Below are 9,235 nucleotides of genomic sequence, written 5' to 3'. Positions count from 1 at the left end.
AGATAGAAACCAATATTGTTAAGTATCACTTGAATAGATAATACTGGTAAAAATTAAAAGAGCACACATGTGACAAAAAAAAGAGGGAGCAGCTGCTCCAAAATGGAGAAAAAGATGTGGGGGTGTGAAGGGACAAGGCCAGAATACCCAGCAGCTTTCTGTATGTATCACAGCACAACGAGTGATGAGACCTGGGTTAGAGATTTGTCAGAAGCTGGACCCACTCACCCTGCTTTGCACTGGGTAAGATGAGGAAGGATTGCTGGGTGACTGAGAGACAAGGACTACTCTTCCTCGTCATATTATGTATCTGTGAAGCAGGAACAGTGGTCCAATCAGCTCCGAGGGAAGTAGTTTAGAAGTCCTGGCAGGAAAAATACTAAAGCCAGGCATAAAATGTTTCCTCCTTTATCATAACAAGTTCAGATGCAACTGTCTAGGTTTGAGGGTACTCATCATCTCTATCCTAGCTGGAAGGGACCTGGAGATTGGAGAGGGTAGGGACAGATTTAGAAAAGGAATCAAGAACCTGGACTATCATGGACAGGGGTAGCCCTGATGGTAGACCTCACTCAAGAGAAGAAAGGTTCCCATGATGCGCTGGAGCAAGGGGCTTTCTAGGTTGTTTATGAATGTTTTGAATGCACTATTTCCTTTATCCCCTCATCCCTTCTTGATTAGCAACTAAGTCCCTAAACACAGAGACAAGGTCCACTGGGACTGAATTTGTAATAGGTCCAATCCAATACGGGAGGTAGAAGAAATAAGAATGGCTAAACATCTCTTTTACCCTCCAATCATTACAAAGCCTAAATAACTGTAAAAGGGGTAGACATTAAGATATCAGCTGATATACTAAATGATAAAGCCAAGTGCGTACTTCTGTCCCTAAACAACACAATACCCCAAGACTTTGCAAATCACAAGACTGGGGAAAAAGGCAAGGAATGGGAGCTAGCTGTTAACCTACTTCACACTTGAGTCCAAGAGGACAGCAGTAAATATATGTGGGGAGGTGGTGCTTGTCAAACCAAAAGGAATGAGCCTCTGAGCTGGGGAAATGCTCTACTCTAGAGAGCTAGGTTGAATGAGTGTGACAAAGAAGGGAAAGGAGATTCCATTGGCACCACAGTGGGCCATTTGTTTGCCCGAGGATATGAATGGGGAAACTAAGTTTGGTCCCATGGCTATACTGAATGTTTGGCATGGCTCCAAGGCTTTTCTAGTTAGTGGCTCCAGCACAGTGTTAGTTAGGCAAAATTATAGGAGTGTGGGGACAAGGAAGAAGGAGGAGGGGTCCCTGAAGGCTGAACGCCCACTACATGGACTCAAACTCATCAATGCGCTGTTTAGTATTGCCCTGCCGGATCTGGCGCAGGGTCTTGTATTTGTCTCGTCCCAGTCGCATGTTCTCAGCATGGATCATGTCATTGGCAGTCTTCTTGGACTCATCTCGGGCATTGGCCAGCTCTGAAGTAAGGGCCTGTGAGGATGCAAGATGAGTCAGGGGTCAATGGCTTTATCTCATTTGAATCCCACTTCTTGGAGCAGATTTTTTTCTTTTTTTTAAAAATTGTTTTTTCCTCTTTCCTAGACATATAATCCGTAGGCACGTGCAGGAATGCGAACATGTACCACATAAACACATTATAGGATAAATGAATGATGGTTATCTCCTGAGAGTAGATCAGAATAATATTCCAAATATTCAAGTAGTAGTTGGGTTAACTAGGTATTTTCTGAATATAAGAGTGGAGAGTAATAGGCTAGTAACTCATTACACAGTCTCCTTGACTGTTGTTGGCCCCGCCTGGTTACCTTAAGATGCTTCTGCACACGCTCATTCTTCTCTGCCTCAGTGGTACGTTCCTCCTCACTGCGGTCCTTGGCCATAGCATCAGCCCGCAGATCAGCACTGGCCTCGGCTCCATTCTCATCTTGCTCATCCTGCTCATTCTCAGCAGGCTCTGCCACATGAGGTGTACTCATGGCAGTCTTCAGCTCGGCGCGAGTCTTCTCCAAATCTTCCTGTACCATCTGGGCCTGTCCAGTGACAGAAAGAGAAGGACTGGCGGTCAGCTCAGGTATCTTGTGGCAACCCAATCATACCTCAAAAGACATGTCTAGTAAGAGCTAGATACCAGTTAGGACAAATAGTTTGATTGGCTTGATCTTGAGTTGGCTTTTTTTTTAATTGTACAATAGGAGTGATTTTATCAACTTCCCATGGGCAGTGGGGGATTCTAAAGTATCTGAGAAAGCTTTGAGCACCTCCTCCCACACTGCCTATAAAAATGGTTTGTGTCGAAAAACTGAGGAGTCTAAGTCTAAGAAATGTAAGAAACTGGAATATACACATATAACACAGTATCTCCACAGTGTTTTGCCCTGGATTCTGCATCTTACCTTTTGCTGCCACTCCACAGCCTCACTTTCCTTCTTCTTTCGAGCCATTTCCAACTGGGAGATCCGTGCTGTCAGCTCTGCCATTTCTGAAGCCTATAGGGATATTAGAAGCCTGTGAGAGCTTGACCTTTGGGTTTTCCGGGTCCAGATGCCTGTAACCCCAGTTCCTCTGATGAACTGGTAGGTAACTGGCTGCTCCATTTCTTGTTGCCCTAATGACTTTTAACCAAATTACCCGACCCTTTACTCCTTCATAGGTCAGAGCTCCCTTCCTATACTACAGGCCTCTTTAAGGCAGACAAGTGGTCATCTGTCTCTCTTCTTTCCTTCTTCCCCTCTTAATGTTGCCATGCAGTGGGGCCTCAGTAAAGCTTGGAAGAAACTGCTTGAAGTAGCAAATCCTTCACTGCTATCCTAGGTTTCCACAAAGACTGCTACCAGAATAAATAAATACTAATATCATAGGAAACCTCTACAATGTGGAAAAGTTTCTGCATACCCTTATCCCTTGAGCAGATTTCTCATGACACCTTTTTCCTGAGAGACACAAGCGCACTCCAAAGGAAGGGACTATTTTAAGCCATAGATTCTTAACTCAAGTCACAGATCCCTACCTTAACACATGATTTCAGGGAGGGAATCTTTCCAATGGAGACAAAAACGTTTATAAACCTTCATCAAACACAGCTGTGACCTTTGACAATCTCTAGGCCTTCATGATTGCCAATTTGCTTATCTGGTCACATTATTCTGTATGGGGTTTAATTCCACAAGGCAAAGAAAGAAAGAAAGAAAGAAAGAAAGAAAGAAAGAAAGAAAGAAAGAAAGAAAGAAAGAAAGAGAGAGAGAAAGAGAGAGAGAGAGAAAGGAAGGAAAAAAGAGAGAGGGAAAGAGAAAGAAAGAGAGAAAGGAAGAAAGGAGGAAGAAAAGGGAGGGAAGGAAGGAAGGAAGGAAGGAAGGAAGGAAGGAAGGAAGGAAGGAAGAACAAACAGAAGAAAACAAGGACAGAAGGAATGATGCTAAAGAAACACCAATAGGTACTTTCTCTTTTCCTTTCTTAGGTTACAGGTTGAGATCTATATGTAAAAAAAGTAAACGAAAGAGCCAAGGCCTATGAAAGACTGTGTGCCATACCAGTGATGCCTCAGCTTGCTTTTGAATCTACTATTAGAAATCTTTGGGATGCAAACAAACTAGAAAGACACAGGTATGCAGGCAAAGGGATTTATACACCAGTAAGCCAGGGATGGGGTCAAGCAAGAAAAATGTATGCACACAACCCAGCCGAGGATTCAACTTTACCAGCTGTTCTTGGGTCTTCTTCTGGTCCCGAGAAGCCTGCAGCAGAGCCTCCTTGGCTTCTTCAGCTTCTTGACGCTCCTTGGCCAGCTTTTCAGCCTCACTCTGGGCACGCTTCCGTTCCTGCTCAAGTTCTAGGGCCCTGCGGGTCTGTTCTTCCAGTTCTGGTAGAAAAGCAGGAAACTGATGAAGGGCTCAGAGATGAAGATGGCACACTAACTTGCTTCCTGGGAATTTTCCACTTCATGGGTGCAGTAGGCAAGGGTTCTAAGGATTTTTCTTGACAAACTTTTTATCTATTCTGTGCCATACCTAGACTGCATAGTCTTGTTCTGTAGCTCGGGGGTGGGGGTGGGGTGAAGAATGTACACCTTAGGGTGAGGTTCTGGGGAGACTCAACTTCCACAGTGAATCCAAGCCTCACCTTGCTGAGCCTTCTTAGTCTGCTCCTCAATCTGCTTCAGCTTCTCCATCAGCTCTTCCTTCTCCCGTTCAATCTTCTCCTTCTCTTTTTCGGCCAGCTCACGCTTCTTCTTCTCATTTTCCAGTAGAGCGCTAGAGAAAAGAAGAAAGGATATAACTGGATCACAAGGCTACGTGGAATCTTGAGAGGTTCCAGGGAAGAAGTCTGTCAGGCCTCAGCCTTCCCACACTCTCATACAATCTAGAAATCACACCATGGTTCCACAGAGGTTTCCATGCTTCGGTCCATTTACCTTGAACACATGAGGTTTAAACGGGAATGCTGCTACTGCAAGTAAGCAACTAGATGGTTTTGCTCTTGCTCTCCGCCTTCCATATGTAACATGACTTACTAACTTTGCACACTGTCTTATAGCTTTATAGGAAGGTAAGTCTTGGTTTTGTGCTCCAAATATTGGCTAGGGGTAACCTTGCCTGCCTTCATCCCTAGCTCTAGGTTCCCTCGTCCCAGATTTGAGTGCAGATCTAGAATAAGTATTTGCTTTTTCTGGCCTCACTAACTATTGAAGGAAGCATTCTTTTTGTTTTAAAGACTTTACTAATTTTTAATTTATTTTATTGTGTGTGTGTGTGTTTCCTATGCATATGTAAGTGTGTAACATGTATGCAGTGTCCATGGCATCCAGAAGAAGGTGCCAGATTCCTTGGAAGTGGAGTTACAGATGGTTGAAAACTGCCTTGTGGGTCCTGGGAATCAAACTTAGGTTGTGTGCATGAGCACTAAGTGGTCCTAACTGTTAAGCCATCTCTCCATCCCCTAGGAGGCATTCCTACACCTCTGCAAGATGTTTCACTCTGAGATTTTTCAGAATGCTTGGCACACACTTTTCCATACCACATCTCACAATTGCATATGCTAAATAATTTGTTTACTTTATCTATCTTCTCCTACTAGAATATCAACTTCACAAGATGAGAAATTTTTCACTGCTCAGACTGTGAGTGAGATGCTGTGAGCATATATGTGTATGTATGTCCCTCATTCTTTTTGTGAGGTTTAACAGGGTTTGTCCTAGTTCAGTAAACTATTCCCAAAATCTTGATAATATTTTCCTTAATAAATGAGAACTCTGGGCTGTCAAAACAGTTCAGTTATAGAGTACTTGCCTCATATTCACAGAGTTTTGAGTCTAAACCCCAATGCTTGGGGGTAAAGTCAACTTTAGTTATATATGTGTTGTATATATGTGTGCATGTATGCACACATGTATTTGTGTGTGTGCCTATATGCATTAGAATCAGGCTCAATATTAAAAAAATGATTGTTTTGTTTTTATTTACATTAAGACAGGGTCTCACTATTTAAGCTTGTGTAGCCTTGAACTTATAACAATTTTGTGCCACCAAGCTAAGCTATCCTTAGCTTCTAAATCATTATATATGAAGTCATTTCTCCACATTTTCCTTTTCCCAGAACTTGACAGCCACCAACACACACTGATGTGTGTGTGTGTGTGTGTGTGTGTGTGTGTGTGTGTGTGTATTTGGGGATTATATCATATAAATAGAATATACAATATATAACTTGTCATACTTCACACTTTTTTCACTAAGCATAATGTTTAGAGTATATCACATTGCAGCATGGATGGATTAAAAACTATTCTGTTATGGTTTGTCTCCTATATAAGTTCACATTTTAGAGGCCCTGTTGCTAGTGTAAAGGCAATGAAAGGCAGCAGAACTTTTATTAGATGGGCATGAATGGAAGATGATTAGGATAGCCACTTTCAAAAAGGATGCTGAGGAGGAGGAGTTAAGTTTCACAAGATGGTTCTCTTCTTATGAGAAGAGGTTGTCACACAATCAACTCTCTTCTGAATCCTCATGTCCTCTGTATTACAGTGCAATATGGGGCTCTTGACAGATGTGGCCATCCTATCTTGGATTTCTCGGCATCCAAAAAACATGAGTAAAAGTAACCCTTTTTATTTTTTGAAGTACTCAGCGTTAGGTCATTTATTATAACAACATAAACTAGATTAAAATATATTCTACGGAATGGAGAGATAGATTAGTGTTTAAAAGCCATTGCTGGTCTTAAAGATGATCAGAGTTTGGTTCTAAGCCTCCGCATCCAGTGGCTCACAGCCACCTTTAACCTCAGCTTCAGGGTATCAGATGAGCAATTGTGGCCTCTCTACATGCACCTGTACTCCAGGAATGTGCTCATTCATGCACGTGCATTCACAAGCACACAATTAAAACCAAAATCCTTTTTAGAAGATACATTCTATTATGTACATTTATAATTTATCCATTGATCTCTTGGTATATACTACATTATTTTCTACCATTTAAGTGTCTGTAAAATGGTACTGTGAACATGTGTGCACATACATTTTTTGCACATCCATTTTTAATTTTGAGAGTTACTTTACCTAGGAATGGGACTGCAAGATTATATACTAATTCTGTATTTTAACTTTTTGAAGAACTAGTTTCTACCACTTTATACTCCCACCAGTAATATACATGAATTCCTAATTCTTTCAGAACATCATCAGTACTTAGATTTCCATTTTATTTCTTATATTTGCACTAATAAGCATAAAATGGTAACTGATTATGGTTTTCATTTGCATTTCCATAATGATTACAGATATTTTCATGTTATTGACTGTCTATCTTCTTTGAATAAGTAACATCCTGGAATCCTAAGATACTGATCAGGAAGTCTAAGATCGGAATCTCAGTTCCTACCTTTCTTGCTGCTAACTCTCAGATTACACTGAATACACTAAGGACGTTGTAGGGGAAATTCTGAGGGCTCTGCCTGTTTCTGCTCAAGCCAAGTACAACTGTGCACAGACTTTTCAACTACTACCATTCTATTTGTCAGTTAACTGACAGCAACCCATAATGTACCTACTACAGTAATGTCAATAGACAATAGGAAACTATGAAAGGCTCCTCCCTCTTGCAACCTCTGAAATCCAAGATTTCTGATGCCTGTTTCTCAGAAGCAACAATTGTCTGTGCTGAGACTGAATATATGGGGTGTCCTCCCTTCCAATTCACAAGTCCCTTGTCCTGGGCTGACTTCACTCCCTAAGCAAGCTAGGAACCTTTAAAAGCTTCCTTACCACTACCCTAGTCCTAATTCCAGCACTATATGTAGCACCTACCGTTCCATCTGCTTCTGGTGCTTCTCTTCCCGAGCCTGTGCCTTCATCTGCTGCACCTCAATGGTGTCAGGCTTGCGACGACGCATGTACAGCTCATGATTTCCCATGCACAGGGCCAAGATCCTCTTGTTAATCCGAAGCCGAGGAGCATAGAACACAAAGTCCTGAAGGGAAAACAGAAGTTGAGGTTTTAGGGCCAGCACGATGGCTGGCATATGCCCTCGAGCATGCACATGCATGTCCACACATACCAATAATAATAAAATTTAAAAATTAAAATTTTGAGGAAAGCTTTCTGAAAAGCTAAGTTCAAAAGAATTGGAAAGATGGTGTAATTCAACTTGTATCCCAGTGGGAGTACTAATTACCAGAGTAAGGAAATTATTTTTCACAGAGTCAGGAATCAGAGTAGTGGTAGGCTCCAGACTAGAACCCATGATTCTTATCTTTGACACCAGTACTCTTTCCTCCAAACCACAGTTTTTCTCCAACTCAGCTCATGAAAAGCCCCCTGGAGCCAGCAAGATGGCTCAGAAAGTAAAGGTATCAGGCTTAACAATAAGAGTTTGATCCTCAAAAACAACATAGTGAAAGAAAAACAACTCTATCTAGCAAGTTGTCCTCTGACCTCCACACGTACACCATGGAATGCATACCTTTTCATTTGCTCCACAAAATAAATAAATAAATAAATAAATAAATAAATAAATAAATAACTATGAAAAATAAGTCTAAAAATAATATACTAAAATACTTTCTTAGAAGTGTCTTTTTCTGCAATAGTATTTTGTTTTGGTTTTCAAAATAAGTTTATTATTGATTCACAGGTTGGAGCTTAAGAGGCCACAATCTTTGAGTTAAGTCAGTATGGAAGTCAGCCACATGGTGGGAAAGTAACTGCACTGCTGGGAGGGAGATCTTAACAGAAAGTGTGAAAAAGCCAAAAGCACCACAGAAAGTATACATAGGTTCTAGTCAGCAATCAAGACAAAACTACAGAAGACAAGGGAAGGGAACGTTGTTTTTCTATGTCAGGATACAGTAAGGTGAACAGATCCAACAGAACCCCATGGCAGCTCATAGGGACTAAACTATGGAGGAGAAACGCCAGGAAGAAAAAATATACCATCTCATTGAAGAGATACTTATTCCTACTATTTATTTATCACAGCTTAGTGTGGATTCACTTGTCTGAGAAGCACTTCCTTCGCCAGGTCTGACCGACCCAACTGGATTGACACTTAAGGGAACATACAATGCCATGTCTCTCTACCTAGAGATCTAACTACTGAATCTCAAAGGGCCTCTTCTATGAGATAACTGATACTCTAATCAACCGGTCCATCATGGGATTCTAAACCATTTCTGTAATTTCTGATAAGTGAGCTCTAGTTATGGGAAGCCAGGCTGTTAAGTACACAAATATCTGAATTTCCTAAACTTCAATTATCTTATTTGTTTAAAAGCCTTTAACCTCACAACCACTCTGGAAATCAGTTTGGCGGTTCCTCCAGAAATTGGACATAGTTCTGCCGGAGGACCCAGCTATACCACTCCTGGGCATATACCCAGAACATACTCTAACATGTAACAAGGACACATGCTCCACCATGTTCATAGCAGCCTTATTTATAATAGCCAGAACCTGGAAACAACCCAGATGTCCCTCAACCGAGGAGTGGAGACAGAAATTGTGGTACATCTACACAATGGAGTACTACTCAGCTATTAAGAACAATGAATTTGGGCTGGTGAGATGGCTCAGCGGGTAAGAGCACTGACTACTCTTCCGAAGGTCATGAGTTCAAATCCCAGCAACCACATGGTGGCTCACAACCACCCATCATAAGGTCTGATACCCTCTTCTGGTGTGTCTAAAGATAGCTACAGAATACTATGTATAATAATAAATAAAATCT

At 41.5% G+C, this 9,235-nt stretch overlaps 1 protein-coding gene across 1 annotated transcript in view; it reads right to left on the bottom strand.

The window, feature by feature from the left end:
- Positions 1–132: 132 nt before the first annotated feature.
- Msn (moesin) overlaps positions 133–9,235 on the bottom strand; it is a 75,135-nt gene continuing 66,032 nt past the window's right edge. The window contains exons 8-13 of the mRNA XM_031365228.1: positions 7,317–7,480; positions 4,130–4,260; positions 3,709–3,869; positions 2,407–2,499; positions 1,819–2,043; positions 133–1,483 (exon numbers count right to left, since the gene is read on the bottom strand). Of these exons, the coding sequence (XP_031221088.1) occupies positions 1,319–1,483; positions 1,819–2,043; positions 2,407–2,499; positions 3,709–3,869; positions 4,130–4,260; positions 7,317–7,480 (939 nt within the window). The 3' untranslated portion in view covers positions 133–1,318. The remainder of the gene's footprint in view (positions 1,484–1,818; positions 2,044–2,406; positions 2,500–3,708; positions 3,870–4,129; positions 4,261–7,316; positions 7,481–9,235) is intronic.

This window comes from Mastomys coucha, chromosome X (genome assembly GCF_008632895.1).
Source record: "Mastomys coucha isolate ucsf_1 chromosome X, UCSF_Mcou_1, whole genome shotgun sequence".
Lineage (NCBI taxonomy): Eukaryota > Metazoa > Chordata > Mammalia > Rodentia > Muridae > Mastomys > Mastomys coucha.
This window is presented reverse-complemented; position numbering and strand designations above follow the sequence as displayed.